A 27,984-nucleotide genomic window follows, 5' to 3' on the forward strand; every position below is an offset into this window, starting at 1 on the left:
CTAAAGAATGTACACTACTTAATATACATTGGAAGATGAAAAGTACCCATTTCAACGCGTACACTTACTATAAGAACTAGAGCCAGGTCACAGTTGATTTTACTGGACCAATACCAGCAATTCAGCGTGTTAAGTGCTAATATTTGTGCTTGTTGATTACTTTTCTAGGTGGGTGCATTACTCATTTGTCAGTACTTCCCCATTTGACAACCAGACAACATACTTTTGTGTTATTGAGAGAATATGTTTCAAGGATGGTATTAATGCCATAGTGGATGATCGACAGCAAGTGCTTCTCTAGAAACATTTGACTTCTAAAATTTGAAAAGTACAGCTCTGAAGCAGCAGGCTAAAATAAAAGCTTATCAAGATGGAAAGTTCATTGCTACGGAACACAATATAGGGCTGGTTTTTGGGTCATGTTGAATAGAATGAATGAGAAGAATTGTTCACAATTCTGTTCAACTGGAACATGGCAGACGGTAGGCAATACACAACCTTGTTGTAATCAGAGAAAATAAAAAGGATATTGTAAGACAAAGCCAGAAGGATGTAAGCAGTAGTGTTCTTCTGTATGGAGCTCTAGATGCATGGAAACATACCTTCTCACAAGGACAACTTATATGACAATGAGGAATGCCGACATGTCGGTGAGTGCGACTCGATACCTGGTGACGGATGCACTTGTGACGTTGCTTGTGATCCAGCGTTTTATCTCCTATTCTCCTCTGGGCCCAAAAATAACAACTTTCTGTATCTATTTATTTGATTCTCTTCACTTGGTCCTCCGATGAACCTTGCTCATCTCATTGAGATGTGAAGGATCGTAAGGTGTCAATGTTGGTTACCTAACAAAGACCAAGAATTAGTAACCAACCTATAAATTGGTAATCAGGTTCAAGTAGATTAGTCTCAAAATCATACTTTAAATATACAGAATGGAGACAGGATGCCCAAGTCTCCTTAAGAAATGTAAACAAGCCAAAATGACACAAACTAGGAGCTTGGCTGCAGCAATACAAAATTATAGTAATAGAACCTGATTTTCTATAAACAATTAATGGCTATCTATGCTATACATTAGAAACATAGGGCCTGATTATGAGTTTCACCAAACACGGGGTGGAGGTGCGGTGACAGTCGGGTACCCCGCACCAGTGGCCCGACTGCCGTATTACAAGTATAGCAGTCAGACCCTGAGTGGACTGCCGCTGCCGTCGGGTATCCACGATCAGTGGTGCGGTGGTCTTGAGGCAGTGCCTCAAGACGGCCCAAATCCAGTAAAGGTTAGAAACCATGAAGCTTTATTAAATTCATTCAGGTTCATTAAAGAAGGTAGAAATAACAGTTATTCAAAATGCATGGTAAAACAATATAGGGAATTAGCATAAGGCACGATCACATGAAGCAAAGAGAAGTGTCAGAGTGAAATAATCTAAGTGCTAAGCAAGAGACAGACAGACATGAGTCTGCTCCCAAAGTCGGGGCAAAACAGACTCTGCCACACTTCCCGAATTTGTGGCTTTTTATAAGAAACTACACAGTCAAAGTCACTTGGTCTGCATAAAATGAACTAAATGTTGTATGGTTCAACCAATCACAATACAGTAATGTTCAACCATATTGAGCCAAATAAATTAATAATCAATGACAATTTGACCTAGTGTTGACTTATGTGGCAATACAAATCTAGTTCCACTTAAAAAATGATTAACTTAATGAAGCGAGGAAACCTTCTTGTTACTTCAGGATGAGTTTATTGCACACCCACCAAACAGTCCACACCAGCAGCGGACGCTACAGCTGACACTTATCATCTGAGGTCTACCCGTTCCGCAGCTGACATGCCCAACATTCCCAAAAGGAACTAACCATTTGTGGTAAATTTTAATTACCTAGACTTAATTTATGCGGTAAAATTCAATAAGAATAACTCAGTAAAAATAAGAGGCAGAATCCGTGGTATTTGAGGTTTTAAAAAGGGGATTTATTCCTTACAAAGGAATTGGTTCGAACCAGGCAATCGGATTCCGTCACCACGAAGGTTCGGGAAGGGATCGAGCAATACTTTATTGACAGGTTGTCATATATATAGTCAATGCATTACAGTAAAGACATATGCAGAAGGCGTAACAGTTGAGAAGAGAGATAAGAATACACATACGTAATGAAAAAGGCGTTACAATAGGCGTGCATAAGGGCGTGTACTAGAAACGTCATTCTGAGGATGACACAGGTGGGTGGAACCATAAGAGAATCCTGCAAAGTCAGCAGAAATACATGGCAGAGATGCGCACACGGCAGCATGACGTGTGATTGACGTATAACTGGAGGGTGAAGGGGACTTGACATTTAGCCCTACATGAGGAGACAGAAGTCTGGGATGTCAGAACAACCTAATCCCAAATCGTATCTAATATCTTGTGTTTAAGGAACTGTATTATCTGGAAGGAAAGGTCTCTCAGGCAGAGGCTATCCTATACTGACTGCTAGTGCGTGTATAAGCGTCTACGTGTCTACATGAGATGCGAGGGGGCATGGGCCTACCATGGTAACAGGAGCCATGAATTACTTGCACGGAAACAGTAAGGCCGGGCCCTTTGCTCTGTAGCTGGAAGGATGTTTACCTAAACTACTAGACAGGAATGCATTTCTCGAGGAGCGGAGCAGATAACTTGAAGGCTGAATACAGTCTTGGCAGGCAACAGGCCGGGCCAGGCACCGTTAGCCGCGCAGGAAGTAAGACAAAGGTCATGGATACAGATGCAGGTCCAGGCTGGAGCATTCAGAGGCAGAAAGCAGGAAAAGCTCGATGGCAGAATTCAGGGCCTAACTCGCCAGAGCTGAAAAACGTGAAAGGTACACCATATAAAGACGGTGGCAAGGCATACTTAGGAACGGAATATCCGACCCGTTCATGGTGGATCTGAAAGAGGACATGTTAACGTTGGACACAATTGTATTTGCGTCTTCATAGCTGGAAGTGGAGGGAACATACATGTACTTGTAGCATGTACATGGAGCCGTTGGGGTCTAAGATAGGGGACACAATTGATCATAAAATTCATATTTCCTCATTCCCTCCTTGTCCCCTACGGACCCTTCATGAGATATCGATCCTCAGGAATCCATCAATCTGTTCATGTAACATCATTTGCTCTTCTTTCTTCTTACGGGATTTTGAATGAGAACTTGAGTGTGGAATACATGATGTGGCACACAGGCCACAAATCGCTGGTCCACATTGTAGACACAGGCAGCAACTGAATACTATGAGAAGAGCAATACCTAGGAAGGATAGGACTTTCCATCCCCAGGCTGACAACATGCTCCAGAACCAACCGGACCACGTCCAGGTGCCTGGATTCTGGTGTATCTGGCTTGCAATCTTATGAAGACGAGTTATGGCTTTATATACGGATGGCGCGTTTTCTGGAATGAAAACACAGCAACTCGATCCGATGACTCTACAGGCTCCGCCCCTATCGGCCAGGATGACGTCAAGGACAAGACGATTTTGGAGAACAACAATCCGCATCGCAGACTGCTCCTCTGTTAAGTTGCCTTGGGCAGAGGTAGTTTCATTCACTACTGCTTCAAGGGTTCTGGTTAATCTGCGTATCAGTTTACTATTAGAGACAACACCTATGTAGGGAAAGAGACCTTTATTGAAGTCTGTATATTGTTCCCATGCCGTTTCAGTGTAGTCGACAATCGGGAGATCTCTCTGGGGTCTATTGTGTACTAGATGGGTATTTCTATGATAATCAGGAGGGGCTAGGAAAACAGGTGGCAGAAGGAATGCAATGTAACAGGTACCATCCCAATCTAGAGGTAAACGTATATATGCGGTATGACCACAAATGAAGTAGGAATGACGGGAAGCTCTAAATGTAGACTTGCCTTTATCACTGAATTCGATCACAGTAGTACATTTACTATGACCCAGATGTACTGAACCATTCTTTCTTACACATAATTCACCTTTGACTGGTAATTCTGACATAGCAGGCAAGACTGGTGCGGCTTCGGATTCAACATTCAGAATCATGAGGTTAAGTGTAAAGTTACCTAATCCATATACTTCATTTTCTAGATCAGTTCCTGTCCTTTTGGGAAGTCCCTCCTTGTTAGGGTAGCAGGCTTTAAGCAAAACTAAGTTCAGGTTTCCCCGTACCCAGTTGCTCTGGTAAACTACGGTATTTGAATCTAAAGAATTAATCAAACTAAACCATGCGCCACAGGAACCATTGTGTGTGAATGGATACGGAAAGAGGGGCAGAACTCCCTTGTATTTCTGATAGGGAGGGAGTCGGCCACATATCCAACAATTTGTAGCGTTGTTGGCCTGATGGGAGTGATGTAACATACTAATGAATGTGTTGTTGCGCAGCGCAAGTCTGTAGGGCAACTCATGTGGAGGTAATTCACTAAAAGAGTGTTCGGCAGTAACATTGTAAGCAGAATGAGCACGCTTGAAAATAGGATAGTATATGTGCAACAGTATACTTGCAGCAATAATCAGAAGATTTAGGAAAAACATAATCAATAATGTCACTATACAGTGACTATGAAGTGATTTACAATATGCACGTTTCTTGAGCTGTTTCTGTCTATCTCTCTCTCGATTTCGGTCTAGAGGATACATGTCAGAGACTAATTTAACCGATTCACCTAGGAGAGGACTTAAACAATCAAATTGTCTGACTTGCTAGACCTTAGTTTCAGTTTATATTCTTGGGGAACAGTTTTCTCGACCAGGGGGAGTTTTGAGTCAGTCTGTGGAGGAGGGCAGGGCTGAGAGTTCAAATCAGAAGGCAGTCCATGAAATTTCTTGATATGGCTCGAATGTAGCCAACCCTTGCGACCCTCAATCTTCACTGCTGTCCTCGTGGTCAGGAGTACTAATTTCGGCGTTTGCCAGCGAGGCTCCAGCGGGCTCCTCCTGTCGAAATTTCTTATAAAAACAAAATCTCCGGGAACCACTTCATGGGGCTTCACCTCGGTGTTGTCGTGAAAGGCTGCAGCTACCTGTGAACGGCAAGATTGTAGTGCAGACATCAAGGAAGCAAGGTAATCTGTCAGCATATTACAATCAACATCAGTGATTTTACGAGGTATAGGCGTCCCCCACATATTTGGTGGCCTACCGAAGACCACCTCGTACGGGGATAGCCCTGTTCGAGAATGTGCTATCATTCTCATGTAAAAGAGTGCAACTGGTAAAGCTACTATCCAGTCGACGCCTTTCTCTCTACAGATTTTAGAAAGTCGAATTTTCAGAGTCTGATTATGACGTTCCACGAGACCTGCTGCCTCGGGATGCCGGACACAGTGGAATTTCCATTGATAGCCTATCAGGAGTGAAATGTGTTTCATTAGCTCTGATGAGAATGGTTGACCATTATCTGGGTACACGATACGGGGCAAACCATACCGTGGGAAGAATTCACGAACCAGCTGTTTGGCAGTGGTCGGAGCAGTGTAATCTGGGACTGGATATGCTTCTGTCCAACGGGAAAGTGCACATACAACTACGAGGACATATTTGAATCCTCGACAACGTTCCATCTGGATATAATCCATCTGGAGGACTTCAAAAGGGTGATCAGGAGGTTGAAATCCACCTTGCTCTACAGGAACGCCTTTACCTGGGTTGAACTGACAACAAATCATGCAAGTACGCACTTTCTGTTTGGCTGCAGCTCGTAAGTGTTTATTAAACCAAATGTTTTGAATACTGTCTAACATAGCTTTCTCTCCTAGATGCGCTGGACTATGTATTGTGTTAACGATAACTTGAACCATGGAGTCGGGGAGAAACCATGTAGATTTTCCCTTCGTCATCCATCCCTGATCTGTTCGGATCCCTCCTAGTTCAGTCCATTTCTTGATTTCCTCTGGTGTAGCATGTGTCTGTATATCGATTACATCAAGGGCGGGATCCCTAACTGTCATGCAGTGTGTCGATGTTGGAACTATTGTCTTTGTCAAGTCAGTTGCATGAGTCCGATTCTGTGCTGTTTGCTTAGCTGTTCGGTCTGCTAGGTCGTTACCCTGGGAAATGATATCGGTGACTTTTGTATGAGCCTTGCACTTCATGATAGATATCGAAGTAGGCAGATGTATTGCATCTAACAGAGCTTGAATGAGGGGACCGTGTTGAATGTTGGCACCGTGAGAAGTTAAATAACCTCTCTCTCGCCAAAGGACCCCGAAGTCGTGTACAACTCCGAATGCATAACGTGAATCTGTGTATATGTTGACTCTTTTATTTTTGGCTTGTGTCAGAGCGATGAGCTCTGCTGCTTGAGCTGACAATGTGTCAATACAGTTCGTTTCAATAACTTCGGTGTCTGTCGTGACTGCGTAAGCGGCCACTAATTCTCCTGTACTTGTTCTCATGCATGAACCATCCACATAAAGTGTCAGGTCTGGATCTGGTAATGGAATGTCTGTCAAGTCTTGTCTGGGTTTCGTCGTAATAGTAATGACTTCAATACAATCATGTGCCAATGGGTCTGTTCCACTTAATGGCAAAAGTGTGGCAGGATTTAATGTACTACAGCGTCTGATTTCTATGTGTGGCTGGAACAATGTTAATTCGTAACCTGTCAGTCGTGCTATAGTCAAGTGCTGAGTCTGTGTTCGGTTTAAAAGAACTTCCACGGAATGTGGAACTTGCACTGTCAATTGATGTCCTAATACTATGGAATCGCTTTGTCTGATCGCTAAAGCTGTCGCTGCGACTGATTTCAGGCATGTAGGCAGAGCCTGGGCTACTGGATCTAATGTGCTAGAAAAATAAGCACACGGCTTGTGTGAACCTGCTTGTTCCTGAGTGAGTACTGACAAGGCAGTACCTTCGCGTTCTGTAACAAAAAGTGTAAAAGGCTTACTGTAACATGGTGTCGCTAAAACAGGTGCTTGACATAAGGCTTTCTTTAAGTCTTCAAAAGCTTGTGTATGTGCCTGAGTCCAAGGGAGGACAGTCGAAGTCGCTGCCTCCTGGGTTGTCAACTGAATGAGTGGCTTTACTAGAAATGCATATTGGGGAATCCATTGTCTACAGTATGAAGTGAGACCTATGAAGGCCCGCACCTCCTTTTGTGTCTTGGGTGGTGGCATGTTTACAATTAACTGGATGCGGTCAGGTGTGAGCTGTCTCCCCCCCTTGGACAGCAAGTGCCCAAGGTACACAACTTGCTGAACACAGAATTGCAGCTTCGAAGGGGACACCTTGTGCCCCTTGTCGGCCAGAAAATGTAAAACCGTCAGTGATGCTTTTTCACATTCGGGTTCGCTTCGGGCGGTGATCAGCAGATCATCGACATACTGAAGCAGGGTAGTGTTAACAGGCATGTGGATACTGTCAAGTTGTCTTTTCAATGCTTGGCTATAGATGCTGGGGCTTTCTGTGAATCCTTGAGGTGCGCGTGCAAATTTGAAGCTTCGTCCATTTAAACAAAATCCGAACAAATATTGACTTTCCGGATCAATTGGGACGCTAAAGAAGGCGTTCTTGAGGTCAATTACAGTAAAGAACGTTGCTTCTGAATCAATAGCTGTCAATAGTGAAGAGATATCTGGAACCACGGGGTACTGTGGTACAATGCATTTATTTAATTCGCGCAGATCAATAATTAATCGATAAACTGGGGGTGCATTTGGATCAGTTCGTTTAAGAATTGGAATAATAGGAGAATTACATACATTGGAGTCGGTTTCCACAACCACTCCTTGTGCAATGAGCTCGTCAATGATTTGCAGCAAAGCCACTACAGCATCTGGAGGTAACTTGTATTGTCGAATTCGTGGTAATACCACTCCTGCTTTGAGTGTGACTCGATATGGTGTAATATGCATACAACCTACATCTGTGGGGCCTTGTGCCCATAAATGTGCAGGGACATTCTGTAACCGGTGATCCATGTCTCTAAATACATAGTGACCTTTAAAGTCACGCAAAAATAGTCGTACCCCTTCTGGGGAACAACATATTACAGCTCCTAGAGCTTTCAATGTCTTTATACCTAACAAGTTTTCTGGGCATGATTTAGTAAGCAATAAATCTGTAGTCCGTGTCAATGGACCAACTGCAAGAGGAAGAGGTTGCGATACTTCATTAACAATAGGTTTTCCTGAAAATCCAAGGGAAACATTCTGTGAGCCTGAGAGGGGTGCCCCTGGAACCTCGTCGTGACTTATAGTTGTTCTGCTTGCCCCTGTATCAATTAAAAACTTTCTGTCTTTCCCTAATACTTGACTATGTACATAAGGACCCTCTTGATCTACAGGAACCTCAATAAGAGGCAAGCCAACCTCCCTCTCTAGGCTGTTTCATGTGTATCGCTGATAATCGGGATAGTCATTTTGTGCATACTGGTACATCTGTTGTGTCGTGTTTTGTGTTGCGGCAATAGGCTGTGGTACCGCTACGGTCTGTTGTGCAGCTTGCATAGGCTGTACATTCTGAGGTACTTGTTGTTGGATCTGATCCTGCCTAGGTGGACGTGGTCTCTCCTTGGTTTTACCCGTAGAGATATTATGTTTCAGAACTGCGCAATCGTTTATATAATGACCTGGCTGTTTACAATAGTTACATGTCCCTTTAACAGGAACCGCTGAATTACTGGACTGTGTCGCACTCTTTTTATGACTGTCAGCTGGAACTGACTGGGCGATGAGCATTTTCATTTTCGTGTCTTTCATACGTCTTTGTTCGTGTTCTTGTTCTTCTCTAATTCTATTCTGGTGGTACTGTAACATTTGTAACATTTGTGACGGGGTGTTAGCTTGCCAAGAGCTCTCTACTTTCAATACTCTGTTCTTAACCTGGGGCAAGGAATTTTCGACTAGTTTCGTTACAAAAAGATGTGGATACGAATCGCTACTTGCTTTCAGACCGCTATTAATACCAAAACATTTTTCAAATCGGGAATAAAAATCACTAATGTCTTCATCGGGTTTCTGTTTGCAAGCTGAAATTGCTCCCCAGTCTTCCTTTTTCGTAGTTAATAAACGTGGCAATACTTGTACTAATAATCCTGGTAACGCTTTAGTTTTGTCCCCAAGCCCTAGGCCTGCAGTTCGGGCATTTTCTTCCTTTTCCAATGCTGTCCAATCAATCTTTTGTTCTCCCACCTCCCATTCTTTTTCTTTGAGTTTCTCGTAAATACCGGCAGGCAATAATACTTTCAATATTTTCATAATGTCAGGATAGGTATAATCACCCATGAGTAACATGTCTTTTATTTCACGGTGAAAACCTGCTGGATCTCTGTCATGACTGGGCACTAATTTTTTCATTTCCAATAGTTCTATTTTAGTTATAGGCGTGTACACAAACACGCGTCTAAAAGTATTATCATCATTTCTAACTGGGTGCACTTCGCGTAAGGGATTCTGTCTGTCTATGTAATACATTTTTCTTTCCATGGAGGGAGCTGGATCAAGCTCTGGACACAGAAAGGCACTATATCTGTGTCGATATTCTAGAATTACTTTAATTAGATCGGTACCTAGACCTCTCCATTTATTCGTGAGTAGTTCTATCAGTATATCAGGTAGGGGACCAGGATCGGAGTGTTGGCCTTTATACAATATAAGGAGGTGTTGTATCATGTACGTACCAGCTAAACGCTGTTCATCTGGTGAAAGATTCAAAAACGTATGTACTAGCGCGTCATCACTATATTTATCAGAACTGTCAGCCCATTGTACTGCTGACCTGGATAATTCTTGTTCATCCATAGAATCGAGTACATGGTACCCCATTCGTTCTTGAAGTATTCTATCAGTAGCCTGAAATAAGTGTTCAGGGGTCTTTGGATTTGACATGGCTGCTTGAAAAATTCTCTTATTTTCTGGACGTATCGGACGTAATGAATTATTAAAGGATCTTCCCTTACCTACATAAGCTATCATTTCTCTAGCTGGTAATTGTAATTGTCCTGTTGTCATTTCTAGTTGTTCCTCCTCCCCCGAGGACTCAGTCTTATCTGCATCTGTTTCTCTTTCAGGCTGTTCTCTTTCACATATTTGTTCTACTGTTTTTCGGATCCTTCGGTACATACTTTCTATACTATTCTGTTTATCATGTTTTCCGTCTGCTATATTCTGACCCCATTTGTTAAGTGCTTTCATTTCTTCCGGGTCTACACCTGGCCTATCTCTGTGTCTTATCAGGCAATTTATAAAGAAGCGTAACAACAGTTTTTGCGTGTCCACTTTCTGGTATGCCATGGCCTCGCCAATACTTTCAGGACCTTGCCCTGTTTGGACAAAGTGATATATTTTGTCTAGATGATCAATCATTCCTGGTAATATCATTAAATAGTTCGCAACTCGTCGTAGACGTACTGATGATAGCATCATTCTGTCGTCTTTACCGGGTACTGGATCATATCTACAATCTGTAAGAGGCTCTTTAAATATGTCATAATTCGCTGTTTGAGGTGTACGTTGGTGTGCTAAATCCCTATAAGTCAATCGACGCACTGATGGCGGTGTATGAAAACTTCCTGTCGCACCTCCTGAGGTGCTAGGTCCAAAAGGATTTGTTGGGTGTAAGGTAGGAAGAATAGATGCAGGAAGGAGTGAAGGAACGGGCGGAAGGTTTGGAACGGACGGAGGAGTATGTTGCTGCGGAAGTGGGGGCAGATTATCTCGGGGTCGAGCGTCATTAGCAGGTGGTGTGCGTGGCGGCGGAGCATTAACATATTCGGGGGCTACATCGTCTAAATAGGAAGAAAGGAAAATGTCCTTTGCGGTCTTGGGGTGCAATTTAGTCGGAAGCAATGGAGGTGGCAGATCTTTCGGTACTTCCAGGGTGGCCTTAGGTAAACCCTCGGCCAGAAGAGGATACATACCATTCATAAGAGTGTTTCGTTGTCTGTCTACTTGTTCTGCTTTTGCTCGGATACCTTCCTCAATTAATACGTTTTCTCGGACTTTGTCTGAATCCTCCCTACTTTTCTCTTCTTTTCTGAGTGCTTTCTCTGTGCGTCTATGCGATTCTTTACGCCATATTTCAATGGCATCTTTCTGTGATTGTCTGGCTTTCTTTTTCCATAATGCTTCTTCTACTCTCATGATGCAATCTGCATCCCATGTCCCAGTAGTGGGCCATCTCTGATTCTCCGCTAAATCCTTGGTGTAGTCTACCCACAATTCGAGATATAATACGGCATCTAGACCATGTTTATGGTACATAAAGTACCCTGGAGTGTCCCTAGGTGGAATGGGAACGGCTTCCTCGAGTATCCCTTTTCTAGTTTTTATCTGTCTTAATTTTGAGAATAACGGCATCTTAAACCTTGCTACTTGATTCTTTCTCGGACTTGAACACAATTAATACAATAAACACAGTAATGAAGATCGAACAATCACTCATACCACGACATTTAAAACATATTAAAACACTTTAAAAACGAACAATAATAATTAGAATAAAACTAGCCAACTGCATAATACTAGATGTACTGCTAAACAGTACAGATACACTGCTAAAACAGTGCAGACCAGGTCTGTGTACCCAAACCCGTCTTGACCGGCACAAACCAATGCGCACGTCTAGATGCGTCCCCAGCAACGGTACTCACCGGGAAGCACGGAACGGAACAGAAGGCCTCGGAAAGTCTGGACTGGACTAGACCAAACTGGACTGGACTCGACTCGTGACTTAGTTACTTCGGAACTTCGGAATCTGGTGGGCCTCTGTATACCTCGGATCTGCTCTCTCAGCTAGGCTCTGGTCGGGATCCTCCGCACTCCTCACCGCCTCGTCTGGGTGTTGATCGCAGCCTCAGTCACCTCCGTTGGCCTGAGGGAGGTACAGGAAATCCTGCAGGTACGCGTAGTTGTCCGTCCGGCTGTGGCAGGAGACCGGGTCTGCAATGCACCTCCGGCGCGTGGGGTGGGGGAGGTGTCCCTGTTCGGGCGCCAATTATGTGGTAAATTTTAATTACCTAGACTTAATTTATGCGGTAAAATTCAATAAGAATAACTCAGTAAAAATAAGAGGCAGAATCCGTGGTATTTGAGGTTTTAAAAAGGGGATTTATTCCTTACAAAGGAATTGGTTCGAACCAGGCAATCGGATTCCGTCACCACGAAGGTTCGGGAAGGGATCGAGCAATACTTTATTGACAGGTTGTCATATATATAGTCAATGCATTACAGTAAAGACATATGCAGAAGGCGTAACAGTTGAGAAGAGAGATAAGAATACACATACGTAATGAAAAAGGCGTTACAATAGGCGTGCATAAGGGCGTGTACTAGAAACGTCATTCTGAGGATGACATAGGTGGGTGGATCCATAAGAGAATCCTGCAAAGTCAGCAGAAATACATGGCAGAGATGCGCACACGGCAGCATGACGTGTGATTGACGTATAACTGGAGGGTGAAGGGGACTTGACATTTAGCCCTACATGAGGAGACAGAAGTCTGGGATGTCAGAACAACCTAATCCCAAATCGTATCTAATATCTTGTGTTTAAGGAACTGTATTATCTGGAAGGAAAGGTCTCTCAGGCAGAGGCTATCCTATACTGACTGCTAGTGCGTGTATAAGCGTCTACGTGTCTACATGAGATGCGAGGGGGCATGGGCCTACCATGGTAACAGGAGCCATGAATTACTTGCACGGAAACAGTAAGGCCGGGCCCTTTGCTCTGTAGCTGGAAGGATGTTTACCTAAACTACTAGACAGGAATGCATTTCTCGAGGAGCGGAGCAGATAACTTGAAGGCTGAATACAGTCTTGGCAGGCAACAGGCCGGGCCAGGCACCGTTAGCCGCGCAGGAAGTAAGACAAAGGTCATGGATACAGATGCAGGTCCAGGCTGGAGCATTCAGAGGCAGAAAGCAGGAAAAGCTCGATGGCAGAATTCAGGGCCTAACTCGCCAGAGCTGAAAAACGTGAAAGGTACACCATATAAAGACGGTGGCAAGGCATACTTAGGAACGGAATATCCGACCCGTTCATGGTGGATCTGAAAGAGGACATGTTAACGTTGGACACAATTGTATTTGCGTCTTCATAGCTGGAAGTGGAGGGAACATACATGTACTTGTAGCATGTACATGGAGCCGTTGGGGTCTAAGATAGGGGACACAATTGATCATAAAATTCATATTTCCTCAAGGGCAAGGGCAAGTTACAACACATCTTCCCTTTACAATGTAAAAGAATAGAGAAGGATGAAAAGGAAAAGGTGAAGGCAGATCAATAGTAAGGGAGGACAGTGTGTTTGAGAACAAAAGAAGTAAAATGGAAAACATAGGAAGGAACACAGCGATAGGTAACATCATTACTCAAGAACATAATCTTGGAGATGCGAAGGTGGCCTCCTAGCTCTGATGGTGCGACTAAGAGAGTCAACTTGAGCTTTACCATCACGACTCCGAAAATATCCAGCACAACTCTGAGAGTGTCCAGTCTGAGACTGAAAACCCACACTACCATCCACATTCCCACATTTAGAAAGGCGGGGCATTCTCCAAACATCACCCCCAGAGGGCATGACAACATTTTTCATGACTTTAACCCCTTCGCTGCGGGGGTAACTCCCCCACAGCGCGGGGGAGGTGGCGGCGGCGGCGCTGTGCTCATGACGAGCCCAGCTCGTCATGCTGCACAGTGGAGCTGTGCTCATGACAAGCTGGGCTCGTCACGACTCCGCCCACTAATTGATTCTCCTGCACAGGCGGGGAATCAATTACGCGTGGGAGTGGCTCGACGGTTATGACGAGCCCTGCTCGTCATGAGCATAGCTCCACTATGCCTCATGACGAGCTGGGCTCGTCATGAGCATACAACGGGTTAATGATGCGCTTGGGACCAAAGAATTTGGTCTCACCTTTGGGAGACCACACCACCTTCTTCATGAAAACTAAACTAAATCACCCACCTTCCAATCACACCTACGTGCTCTCATTTTGGTATCAAACCTTTGTTTGTAACCCTATTTATACCTTCTGACTCTCCAATCGTTCACGGAATATTTACTGTCCTTAACACTCAACTACGCAGGGTTGAGTTTAGAACCAGCTGCTCTGCCCCTAACTTTTTTAATGGAGAGCAACCTGTAACGCTATTTGGGAGTGTTCCTGTGTGCCCATAATATTTCTCTAAGGACACACCTAAGAGGGGACCTTGTTTCAACAGCAGTTTGGGGTCAGGCTCTTATGAGCCTGTTCATGCTCTCCACTAGGCCATTGGCTTGCAGAGAGTAAAGAGCTGTGCGATGATGGGTGATGGAAAGATCTTTCAGGAAATCTGTCATCTCCTGAGAGGTGAATAGCACCCCGTTGTCAGAAACTAAAATGTCAGGTACTCCCTCTCAAGTGAACGCATTTTTTAGAAATTCAATGATGTTTTTTGTAACAATGGAGCTCATGCAGCATGCAGAGATCCATTTGGAAGTATAGTCAACCAGGGCGACTACAAACCTCTCTGTGGGAGCTACAACATCAAATGACCCAACAATGTCGATGGCAAGCTTGGACCAAGGGTGTTCAGTTAGAGCTACAGGAGAGAGCGGTGTTGTGTTGATTTTTCTGGACTTGTCATTAGCAGCACAAATGGTGCAATCCCTGACAGCTTGCTCAACATGTCTGTCAACCTCTGGCCACCAGTAGGATTCCCTGATCCTTGCTTTGGTCAAGCTACGTCCCAGATGACCTTCATGTGCTAAATTGATAATTTTATCCCTCAAAGAATGAGGACGAACCAATCTGTTACCCCGAAAAAGCTCTCTCTGCACAATGTTCAGTTCGTCAAGAACATTCAAGATCACCTTAGCAGTACTAGGGACATCAGTATGAGCAGGCCACCCATTCACAATAAACTACATCAATGGTCGCCTTGATTCATTACATTCAGCACAAGCTCTCCACTCTTCCTTATTAAGTGCACAGTCTCTGACCCAAGATACAGCACAGTCAGGGGAGTTCAATACATTCTTTTCTAATGGCATCCTAGAAAGGAAATCAGCATGGATGTTTTTAAGGCCGGGCAGATACTCAACTGTAAAGTTATATTCCCAAACTCCCTCAACCCATATTTTGATTCTGGGAGTAGTGCTCTCACTATTCCTACAGGCAAACATGTGTACAAGGGGCTTGTGATCAGTTTGGACCAAAAATGGTAAACCCCACAAGTAGAACCTGAAATGGTTGATGGTCCACGAACAGGCCAACGCCTCTCTCTCAATTACTGAGTAGCGCTCCTCTGCTCCCTTCAATGAGCGCAAGGCAAAACCAATTACCTTTTCGCTCCCATCAACCATTTGGGAGAGAACAGCACCCAAACCACGTTCACTTGCATCGGTGGTGAGGATAGTCTTCTTAAGTACATCAAAATGGCCAAGGGTAGGCATGCTAGCAATTTCTCTTTTGACCTTTTTCAAAGCATTTTCACAGTCTTCTGACCATTCGAAATCAACCCCCTTTTTAAGTACCACCCGTAAAGGTTGCACAACACAGGCAAAATTATAGATAAACTTCGAGTAATACTCGGATAAACCTAGGAAGGACTTTACTTGGTCTTTGTTTAAAGGAGCTGGAGCTTATAAAATTGCTTCCACAAGGTCAATTTTTGGGCTAATACCTTTGCTTGAGATAGAGTGTCCAAGATATGATACAAAACTAACTCTGAATTTACACTTCCCACTTATCAGGGTGAACCCACGTTCTTTTAATTTGGATAGTACCTTAAATAATACCTCATTATGATTGACTCTATTCTGTCCATACACTACTATATCATCTTGGAAGAATAGGACCGAGTCAATCCCTGTTAACACGTCCTTCATGACTCTTTGGAAACATGCAACAGCACTCGCTAATCCAAAAGGCATTCTAATAAACCTCTAGGCACCCAAAGGTGTTACAAACAAAGTTAGTGACTTAGAATCTTCATGCAACATGACCTGATGGTAGGCCGACGATAAGTCCATGACACTGAATAGGCAGGCACCACCCAATTTTGTCAGGGCTTCGTTAATATTGGTAATGGCTGCCTGTCAACCCAGATACAATTATTTAGGCTTCTCAAGTCCACACACATCCTAATTGCAGTGCCCTTGTCCTTTGGGGCTGAAACAATGGGGGGCCAACCATTCTGAAGATTCAATTTATTCTATGACGCCCAATTCAAGCAGCCTATTGAGTTCCTCTTGAAGGGGTTTTAACATGAGATTTGGAACTTTCCTTGCTTTGTGTACAACTGGTGTTGCCCTGTCCTTCAAGATTATTCTATGCTTGAACCCATTAAGAAGTCCTGGTTTCTCACAAAAAACTCCAGGATATTTCCCTATAATATCCTGATGGTCAACATGGGGTGTTCCCAGCATTACTTGATCGGGAGCATTCGGATTCAAGATGATGCCAAGGTCTTTTTGGTGCCTCCAGCCTAAGAGGTTGTCTCCAACCCTGGCAACGTAGACCTTGCCAACAGTCTCTCTGCCATTAAACACAATGGTTTGGATGGAATACCCAACAAGGTCAATCTTCTGCCCACCATAACCAACTGGGTTGATGTCAGGTGGCAAGAGTTTTACTTCCTTGAGTGCAAGAGCGGAATCCCAAAACTTGTCACTCAGCAAGGTATACGGCAAGCCAGAATCATCAATGACAGGGACCATTACATTACCTACAAATATGTCACATTTTGGCATAGAAACATTACCAGTATCAATTTCCTTAACATCATGTACAGACTTGTCAATACTATCTGTGATACAGTGAATAGCTTGCTGTGAAATTATTTCTTCTTCATCCACATGACCTGATGGTAGGCCGACGATAAGTCCATGACACTGAAAAGGCAGGCACCACCCAATTTTGTCAGGGCTTCGTTAATATTGGTAATGGCTGCCTGTCAACCCAGATACAATTATTTAGGCTTCTCAAGTCCACACACATCCTAATTGTAGTGCCCTTGTCCTTTGGGGCTGAAACAATGGGGGGCCAACCATTCTGAAGATTCAATTTATTCTATGACGCCCAATTCAAGCAGCCTATTGAGTTCCTCTTGAAGGGGTTTTAACATGAGATTTGGAACTTTCCTCGCTTTGTGTACAACTGGTGTTGCCCTATCCTTCAAGATTATTCTATGCTTGAACCCATTAAGAAGTCCTAGTTTCTCACAAAAAAGTCCAGGATATTTCCCTATAATATCCTGATGGTCAACATGGGGTGTTCCCAGCATTACTTGATCGGAAGCATTCGGATTCAAGATGATGCCAAGGTCTTTTTGGTGCCACCAGCCTAAGAGGTTGTCTCCACTCCTGGCAACGTAGACCTTGCCAACAGTGTCTCTGCCATTAAACACAATGGTTTGGATGGAATACCCAACAAGGTCAATCTTCTGCCCATCATAACCCACTGGGTTGATGTCAGGTGGCAAGAGTTTTACTTCCTTGAGTGCAAGAGCGGAATCCCAAAACTTGTCACTCAGCAAGGTATACGGCAAGCCAGAATCATCAAGAACAGGGACCATTACATTACCTACAAATATGTCACATTTTGGCATAGAAACATTACCAGTATCAATTTCCTTAACATCATGTACAGACTTGTCAATACTATCTGTGATACAGTGAATAGCTTGCTGTGAAATTATTTCTTCTTCATCAACCATGTTCACTTTCGCATTCCTGCACACACGGGCATAATTTCCCTTTTTCCCACAATTCTTGCAACTGGAACCGTTAGCAAAACAATTGGGAAAATTGGGTCCATGGTTCAAACTTTTGGTTTGTCAACCTTGGTAAGTCCTTTCTCCAATTTTACATTGGACCTAGATACGGTGGCAAATGTAGTCTCAAAAGATGAATTATCAAGATCACTTCTTATTAAGTTGGTACTAGCATCAGTGGCAGCATTAATGTTGCACATTTCCTTTACCCAGCGAGAAGTGTGTTCAATACTCTTTGAGATTAGGGTTCTTGGATAGTAGTTTCTCCTGGATCTTGGTCATTAAACTAACTGGTCACGGATAAGGGAATCTGTCAATTTTTCAAAATCGCAGGTTTGAGCCAAGGATTTCAAAGCCGCCACATAGTTACCGACTCTCTCTCCCTTAGCCTGGGTACGCATAAAAAATTAGTGCCGCTCCATAACAACATTTAGCCGAGGCCCAAAGTGAGTTTGTAATAATAATACACTCATTTCATAAACATCGTTGGGTTCACCTGCTTCTCTGCCAGTCGGCATGGGGTCTAAGCTATCATGGATGTTTCTACCTTCAATGTCGAGATTGTGGAGCAAAACTGCCTGTTTTCTAGCTGCAGAGAATCTTTCCCCACCAATGGCTATGAGGTAAGAGTCGAAAAGTGGTTTCCATTTCTTCCAGTGTAGAATTGGCTCGCCACGTTCAGATAAGAACTGAGGTGGTTGGCTCTTGCCACTGGACGTTGACATTCTGAAAGAAGGTAACTTAGCAAACTAATAAAATAAACTAATATAATAATTTAAAGTAATAATCTAATATGATAAGGTGAAATAACTAACTGAAATGTTTCACTCCCTTTCTTTTTAGGTCTCGCCTACGCAGCACGCAAGCGTTGCTTAGGAGGGGCCTCTTGGAATCGCTCAGGACTTTTTGGTAAACTCGTGTATGTACTGCACTGTTCCCAATGAGCCCTTGTGCATGTGTGGTGTTTACCTTGCGGGAGTGAGCAGCGGCGCCATCTCTTTGTAATTATCGTGCCCGTGCTTTGGAAACAGATGGCGCTGCTGCTCGCTCCCGCAAGGTAAACGCTGTGCAGAAGCATAAAAGGCAGCTGGAACCATGAATACGGCCATTAGACACTGTATTAGCTGCACCTTTAGCTTTCCCCATTCAGAACTAGGGATGTGCTGCCACCTTGTGGCTGTTAACAGCAACATGCCGAAACCATATGCATTGTGTTACTTTAGCATGTGAAATTGTACGACAGCGTTGACAGCTGCTGAAGCCTTTCTCTGACAGGACAGTGTAAAAAAACCTTTCTTCTCAAGCCTACCAACAAAACCACTGGGGTTAAATGACAGCGCTCCGCTGGCTCTTGCCTGTCACGGAGGCCGGGAAATTGCAGCCTGTCTCCGGGATGGTGTATTTTTTGTTTAGAGTGGCTGAGTCTGTCCCTAGTCTAGCTGTTGTACTGGTGGCACCAGTGACCCATTCGATCGGACTTTGAAGTGCATGTGATGTCCAGATAAAAGTTTTTTAGTGCACGCAGAAGCTTTTGGGGAAATGACCCGCCCTTAAACTTTCTGTAGATACTCCTAACCAAGAGCAAGCAGTAGCATCACATGGACAATTAAGATTTTTTTATTGTGAGGTTCCCTTGTTCCCTGATGCTCCAAGTCCACCAACATTTTCACCCCTCATTTCTGCTGAGAAGCACAGTCATTCTTATACGATGTAAACTAACTTGCGCGGACTTTACAACTTCAATAAAACTATTCCAATTATTACATAAAGTGGTAACTTTCAGGCCCAAAATCGCAGTCTTTAATGACAACAGGCATCTTAATATTCTGTTAACAGATTACTTTTTTGTACATTCTGCGCTCAAACAACGTACTGCACTCATTGGTGGAGAATTGCAGTTTTTCTGCCATTTCACCTGCCAGTACACAGAAGCAAAGGTGTAACACCTCCTCTGAAGTCCCTGGAGCACAGGGGAGCTTCCCCTCATTTTGGGTCTAGGACATTTCAGTTCCTCCTCCTAGGTTCAGACATGACTTATGGGACAGGCCTCCAGTGTAATTGAAACAGAGGCCTCTGAATCTAGTTGCAAGGCAAGAAATCCCATGGTCAGTACAACTGTGAGCCAAAAGGATAGTGCCAGACCAGAAATCCACTATCATGATAAGAGAGAGGCCCAAACAATGTCCAAACTAAGGCTGGTATTAACAAGCATTGGCATAGTCAATAGGTCTCGCCTTTGGGACCTTGTAAGTAAAAAAACAACCTGCAGTAGAAGACTTTACGTTTACATTTACTTCGTATTTAGGATGCAATAAATGTAAACGTGAAGTCTTACACTTCATTTTTTATTTTTTACTTACAAGGTCCCAAAGGCGAGACCTATTGACTATGCCAATGCTTGTTTAAATATGCATCCAAGAGGTAAAACGAGTTTTCAAAAATAGCTGCTGGTACTGGTTGGCAAAATAATAATAATTAACACAACAAATTAAAATAAATAACTTATCTTTGTTAAGAGTGCTTGTGGTCATCAGTATAAGACCATTCTTATCTTGGTTCCGCAGGTAGAAATGCCACACGGTGAACGCGCTAACTCTTCAACCCACAGAAATGCGGAAGAAAAGGTATTACTGCTGTTGATGTCACTATAGAAGCTGCACTAGTATTCAGCTCACGTTGGCACTTCAAACGTATGCGCGTGATGTTGAGAACACGCAGACTAGGTACATCACAGTACCGGCTCGGAAGCACTCGCGCTCTTGTCTTTGCGTCGTAGCAATGTGGTACATTACAGTGCTGGCTCGGAAGCACTCGCGCTCTTGTCTTCGCGTCGTAGCAATACCGGCAGCCTTGCAGTGAGTTATTTTTTAAATGTTGCCATTCGAGCGCTTAACAGCAGGCGGGACATCAGCGCACTCCGTAAATATAATTGCCAATTTTAAATATCGCTTAGTGTGAAGCCGTGCCACGAAGAGTACGCAAGTCATTCTAAGTGGCATAAGCAAGTACCCGACACACAAAAGGATAAAAGGGGAAGACCAACCTTTTTTGTGGAAATCAAAACACCGCTTGTCAGGGAAACACACGCTGGGTTCTTCAGTGGGTGTGTATTCGCTCGCTAGTCATTGCCAGTAATGAAGCGAGGAAACCTTCTTGTAACTTCAGGATGAGTTTATTGGACACCTACCAGTCTACACCAGCAGCGGACGCTACAGCTGACACATCACCTGAGGTATACGCGTTCCGCAGCTGACATGCCCAACATTCCCAAAAGGAACTAACCATTAAAGGGCAAGTTACAACATAACTCATATTATGAATGAGCCCTCTGAAACAAGAGCAGAAAGGACCTTGAACAGATCATTTTATACAGCTGTTTCCTCTGAGGCACACCAAGAACACAATATCAATGAAGAGCATGTTTTAGTGCACATTTTGTTATGTGTGATGAGAGAGGAGAAATGAAACGCACACATCATGGCTCCATTGAGATTCAAGATGGAGTCAGATCTAATTGAGGCCTAGTTCAGCCACACCAAAATACACTTTTGGGAATTGCTGTATTTTCGTTTTTAATGCAAAATGTTTAAGATGTTGGGCACACATGGTTTAGTAATTAGAAATATCTCTATCAGAGGATTGAGAAAGATACTGTTCTACTGCCACCCAAGATAAGGAGGTGGCCTGCCTGTAGAAATCTGCGAGGCACACTGAGGCCAGAGTGATGCCCTTTGTGCCTCCCCTCATCGCTACAACAGTGATCACCTCTGCAATTTACTATTGCCCCTAGTTTGAGGACTCATGGCCTTCCATACCTATTGCACTCATGATCACCACTGAGAAGCCTACAAACTACTGTAGCGTAAAGGCCTGTGCACCTCTGCACTTATTTCACCATTTGCGATCTATCTATAAACTTCAACGATCAACTGCAGCCCCAAGCCCATGCATAAAGCCTTATTGCCACCGACAACACTGCAGCACGTTTTGGTTTCCCCATCAGCAGTAGCTCTACCATAATGACATCCTTTATACATCTGCCACTGCTAATGTGTTTAAACTCCATGCTCCTAAGTGCAATGACTGATTCTCATGCTGCATGTGAAAAAAGGAATTGAGATGCTGCCAGCACAAACAGTACTAAGGCAGTGCAGCCACCCTGACTACATCCTAAGAGTCATGCATGTGGAGTTCATCAAGACCAGAGTAGGATAGCTGACTGTGCTATACTGGGCCAACACATCTCTGTACTTGTAGCTTAACACTCTTCTTTTCTGAGCCTGTATCCTTAGTTCCACTGCACATAGGTCTTGGGTCTCATATACACAGAATTAGTAACAGAGGAACATAAGTAACTGTAATACTTACCAGACATACAATGTATGCGATAAAACTCACTGAGGTTCCCATGCATATTTCTTTATAAGGCATTATTTCTCTTTCTAGATGAATAACACTGCTTGTGCATTATATTGATGGATTATTGTGTTGGCTGAAACAAGCTCTATGTGACACAAACACCACCTTCCAGGTGTAAACCCTGATTGCCTAACTTTGCTCCTTCCTAGCCTAGAAGGTGAAACATAAATAGGAGATATCTTGCATTTCAGTGGGCTTGCTGCAGTGCCCGGCTTTGTTACAAGGACAAAGCCAGTTCTTGTCACAGAGATTGCCTATTTGCCCTTGAGTCTACAAGGCCTCATAGAAATGGGACCACCTATATTTTGAAATATAAGGTTGCTTTAAAAGGGTGACGGAGAAAGAGATGATGAGCAATGTAAACCTGTTAGGATAGGCTCATTAGGTGATGCTGAATTAGTCTCAACTTCTAGTCCTGTGAATAATATTCCCTTATGACAAACAGCTTTTTTATTTTCATATTGAGAGGTGGTGTATGTGGGGTGAAATATAACACCGCAATTTATTAAAACTCATGAGAAAATATATATGGAAATTCCGATAATTGGTCGATGACATTTGCAAACAGACTGCCAGAATCCAATTTTAAAGCTTTCTGTCTCTTTCTTCCTTTTCTCTGCCCAAAATGTGATAATGTAATGTGCATCCTACTGGTGAAAGGCTAGTTCCCAGGGTCCTTCTATCGTGACTTCAGCAGCTGTGAAGTCATCTTGCCCCCTCCCATCTGTATACGCCCTTGGCTTTCTAACCAGACTTACCAGGATGATTGAGTCTGGCTACTCGCTTTAAAAGTTGAGTAAGTGGCGTGTCAAGTGTGTTCTTCCTTGCTATTAATGTTTTGATAAACAAATGTTTAATTTCTATATTTTCCCTTTTCGTACACACATTTCATATGTAGACCATAGCTAGTCACCTTAGTGAAAAGTCTGACCTTTAGGATGTACTAAATTCCTTTTTTCCAATGCACGTAAGGTATGGAGTGTGTGGCCTGCATAGTAATCGATGTTGTGTTTATCCCCTCATTCTTGTCTGACAGAAACAAAACCCATCAGTGTCTCCAAAATTACTTTAGATAACAGAGAAGGTGACACTATTTACAAAATACTACACTTTTAGAGTACTATATTAGTTTGCCACAGAACTCAGTATAGAAAGCATGTCCAATATATAGTCAATCAATCAATCAGTGGTTTATAAAGCGCAACTACTCACTCATGAGGGTCTCAAAGCGCTGGGGGTGGGGGCTGCTGGTCCTTCTGGGTGTGGAGGATCAATCGAAGAGCCAGGTCTTGAGATCCATCTTGAATTGGGTCAACAATACGTATTGCCTGAGGTGGAGGGGCCGGGTGTTCTAGGTCTTGGCGGCGAGGTAGAAGGAACATCCGCCGGTTCTGGTCTTGTGGATCCTGGGGATGGACGTCAGCGCGCGATGGGCGGAACAGAGTTGTCTGACGGGTATGTGGAAAGTGAGGCAGTGGTTCAGGTATGCTGGTCCTATGTTGTGGAGAGCTTTGTAGGCATGTGTGAGGAGTTTCAAGGTAATTCTCTTGTATATCGAGAAACAGTGGAGTTGTCGGAGGTGTTGTGTGATGTAGCTGTGGCAGGGGATGGTGAGGACCGGTCTGATGATAGCGCTTTGAATGTTCTGTCGTTTCTTGAGCTATTTCTGGGTGACACCGGCATATAGTGCATTGCCGTAGTCGAGTGTGCTGGTGATGGTTGCGTGGATGACAGCCTTTCTGGAGTCTGGGGATCAATCTGAATGTCTTTCAAAGCCGGTGGAGTATGTAGGAGCAGGCTGAGGAAACTGCGTTGATTTGGCAGTTCATTGAGAGCGATAAGTCCAGTATGATGCAAAGGTTGCATGCGTGGTCCATAGGGTTGGGAGGGGACCACAGAGTGGCTGGCCACCAGGAGTCATCTCAGGCTGAAGGGTTGGGACCCAGGATGAGTACTTCGGTCTTGTCCAAGTAGAGCTTGAGGCAGCTTTCTTTCATCCAGGTGGTGACAGCCTTCATTCTGCTGTGGATGTTGGTTCTGGCAGTTGTGGGTTCAATGGTGAGGGAGAGGATCAGCTGGGTGTCGTTGGCATAGGAGACAATGTTGAGCCCGTGGCTTCTGACGATGTCTGCGACGGGGACCATGTAGACATTGAAGACGGTGGGGCTCAGGGAGGAACCCTGGGGCACTCTGCTGCTGATCTCTGTAGATTCTGAGAGGAACGGGGGTAGTCTAACTCGCTCTGTCCCGCAGGTGAGGAAGGATTGGATCCAGTCCATTGCCTTCACAGATGCCGGCGTTTTGGAGTCTTGTGATTAGGGTGCAGTGGGAGACGGTGTCGAAGGCGAACAAGAGGTCCAGTAGGATGAGGACTGTGGTCTCGCCCTGGTCGTGGAGGGAGCGAATGTCATTGGTGGCAGCGAGGAGTGCTGTCTCCGTGCTGTGGTTGCTTCGGAAGCTGGATTGGGAGGTTTCCAGGACGTGGTTTACTTTGATGAACTTGAAGAGTTGGGCATTAATGGCCTTCTCGATGACCTTGGCCGGCAAGGGGAGGAGGGAGTTGGGTCTGAAGTTCTTGAGGTCTGTCGGGTCTGAGGCCGGCTTCTTCAGCAGGGGCTTTTCTAGGCGTGTTTCCAGTTGTTGGGGAAGGTGGCGGTTTCGATGGAGTAGTTGATGGTGTGGCAAAGTTGGGGGGCAATGGCTGCAGGTGCTCTGTGGAAGATGTGATACAAGGATCCAACGGTGCTCCTGAGTGGATGCTTATCATGGTCTTGAGTGTGTCCTCTGTTGTGAGCAGGGTCCAGCCTAGCATGGTCTGTTGGTGTGTGTCGTGATGCATGTGTTTGTGGCGGGCATAATGGCAGGACATAGGGCGTCAAAGCTGTCATAGATCTGCCTGATCTTGTGGTGGAAGAAGGTGCTGAGTTTGTTGCAGAGGTCATGAGAGGGTGGGATGTCTGTGGTCTCGATGTTGGGCCTGGCGTACTCCTTGACGATGGGGAAGAGTTCTTTGCTGTTCTATGTGTTGGCTTTGATTCTGTCACGGAAGGCCATTATCTTTGTGGTTTTGAGGAGGAGGTGGTGTGCAATGATGGCAGAATTTAATGTTGTGTGGGTTTTCGGGGTTTTGTTTATTCTGGTGACTTAATTCTGTTCAGGCCCACTTCACTCACTCAAGGGAATATCTCCTACTCTTCCCCCATTCTGTACTTATGGCCTCTCACATTGGAAGTAGGATAAGGCGAACTCACTGCAGACTATACAAGTACTTTTAGGGTGTGGAAATCTCTGTGCTGTAAAGAACGCTTTAACACCTACTATCCCAAAAGATGCAGCCCCATCAGTTTGACAAACCTGGGCCTGAAGGCACTCACATGCTTCCTTCCCTCTAGGCAAATTTCTGCCATTCTCCATGCCTGAGACTGGCGCCCCTCCAGGATAAAGTAGATACCCTAGGTGACTGATAGTCGTTGGCTGTCAGGGGATTTATGAAGGGAGAATTTGACAGATTGTGGCTAAATGGCTAAGGTACTACAATGTGGAATTAGAGAGTGCTGTTGGACTGGTTGGGCTCATAGCACTCCATAGAGATACTGCCGACGGTGTCTGTGATCTGGGAAACAAGGGGAAAACTCTGTTGCTGGTGGAACTGCTGGCTAGTGTTTCCTTGATATGTTGATACAACAGATGTTGTACTGCTGACTATTATTGTGCTTGCTCATCATATTCGTATTGCTTACACTTATGTTAAAATCTTTGCTTTCAGAGTCCTAGGACATTTCTGCAATGTGCAGCTTACTCTTGAAGAACAGACTGCCACCACACAGGAAGCAACTCTCCCAGAAGAACTCAAGGGACCGAAAAAGGGGATGCTATACCTCACCCAGTACAAGGTAAGATTTCAGGTGCCTGTGGTCTGATAGAGCTCACCGGATGAAGGGTAGGCACATACCACTGCCAGCTGGATGACTCTGCAATGGGTGTTTGTTAACTTGTGAGTAGATGTATATCTACTCTCAGGTAAGTAAACCCCACTCACCCAGTACAATAAATGGATGTCTGCAACTTGGATGGTGGACTGCCTCACTCAGCACCCGGTAGGAGCTCCGACTGTCCAGTGGATAATATATCTCATCCAACAGAAGGTAGGATCGCCACTAAATAAGAAATGTAGCTATGGCGAACAAGGACACATGCCTATTATAGGCAGGATTTTGTACTTCATGCAGTGCATGTCGACTGCCCATGAGGAATTCACCCTACCCAGTCCAAAAAGTCTTTCTAAACTTACTGTTTTCAGTGGCATATGTTAACCTTGACATAAGCCCTCAGAGGTGGTGTCTGTCTTCTGCCCCGCGTTGATATACCTCACCCAGTACAAGTTACCCATCCCCTCTGCTCTACGGTGATATATCTCACCCAGTACAAAATGTGTATGCGTAATACGTAGATGATGCTGTGGAATGATTTGCTTCGCCCAGTAGAATAAACACCTTCCAGAGAGCTGCATCGCCCATTGTGGTAGCAAAGAGAATGCAAGTGAACCATTAACAAGCAACATCGATTTACCACAAGACAGGAATCTCATCTAGTGGCACAGAAGACCTTTGTGTTTCATTCTAAAGGAGGTAAGTATGTAGTCCATCAAACAGAGACAGACCAGCATGACATGAACCACAAAGAGACAGGTAAGAACACGATGACTTACAAAATGTATCCTCTCGGAATGGAATATCATGGGAGTGATTCAACATCCTGTAGGTTATTTATAAGAGAGTTGTGGTTCGTCTAGGGCGCTGTGTCTTTCAGGAATATGTTAAACTGCTGTTTTGCCTATGGACAGGGAGGGTGCTCTGCATCTGTAGGTCATATGTGCAAATATCGGATCATGTCATATGGGACAGGAATGAGAACTCTGCACCACCAGAGAAAATAAACAGTGCTCTGTTTCAGGCAATAAAAATTACAGATACTTTGATGTACCCAGCCACAGGTTAGAGGGCATCAAACCTCCCTCACAGGCAGGTAAGATTGGTGTTTGCATACCAAGGGCCTTGGTGCAGAAAGTTGCACTGGCTCATAGAGACAATGGTTCTCTTCCAGGGGATCCTCATCAATAGTCATAAGCACTGAATATTCCCGCCCATGTGCGGGGACCCCGGAAATAATAAAATTATATATGTAAAAACATACATATATACAGCTCTGTATATATATAAACATATATCATTTTTTCCAAGCAAATGCAGCTCCCATAAAAGGCTAGGCAATGTAAATATACACATCCAATAACACACATATATATATATATATATATATATATATATATATATATATATATATATATATATATATATATATATATATATATATATATATATATATATATATATATATATATATATATATATGTATAACAATACACCTAAATCTCTTTTTTTTTTTTTTTTTTTTTAATGAGGTAAACACTCATGAGAAAGCAAAAAATAAAGAGAACAAACTGTGGAAAAACACAGATGTACAACACATTGCCAGCCTGCAGGCTGCATTGCAATATAATACCATAGAGACTAAAAAGCCCTGTACAGGTAAAAACTGGCACCGTGCCTTTAAGGCAGCCCTGACTTCCATATCCCATCATGCCTTAGGTCAGTTGTTCTTTCCGGCTCCTTCAGTCAGGACCCTGGAATTCAGCTCTCTTCATTTTTGACTCTTTAGTCAAGAATTATTACAACTTTAAGATTTTTTGGACTTCTTCTTATAACATCTGAGAGGAAGTTAGTATCCTGTGTTTTTCTGACTGATTTTTTTGCTATTTTGTCAGAAAAATGCCTTCTTTATTTGTTCCATGTCCAT

General features: G+C 43.9%; 1 protein-coding gene across 3 annotated transcripts in view; it reads left to right on the forward strand.

Moving 5' to 3' along the window:
• LOC146790029 (uncharacterized) overlaps window positions 1-27,984 on the forward strand; it is a 205,528-nt gene that overhangs the window by 82,694 nt on the left and 94,850 nt on the right. For all 3 annotated transcript variants that reach the window (XM_085630161.1, XM_085630160.1, XM_085630159.1), the window contains one exon: window positions 25,895-26,021. In XM_085630161.1, the coding sequence (XP_085486287.1) occupies window positions 25,998-26,021 (24 nt within the window). In that variant the 5' untranslated portion in view covers window positions 25,895-25,997. The remainder of the gene's footprint in view (window positions 1-25,894; window positions 26,022-27,984) is intronic.

This window comes from Triturus cristatus, chromosome 10, assembly GCF_964204655.1.
Source record: "Triturus cristatus chromosome 10, aTriCri1.1, whole genome shotgun sequence".
NCBI lineage: Eukaryota > Metazoa > Chordata > Amphibia > Caudata > Salamandridae > Triturus > Triturus cristatus.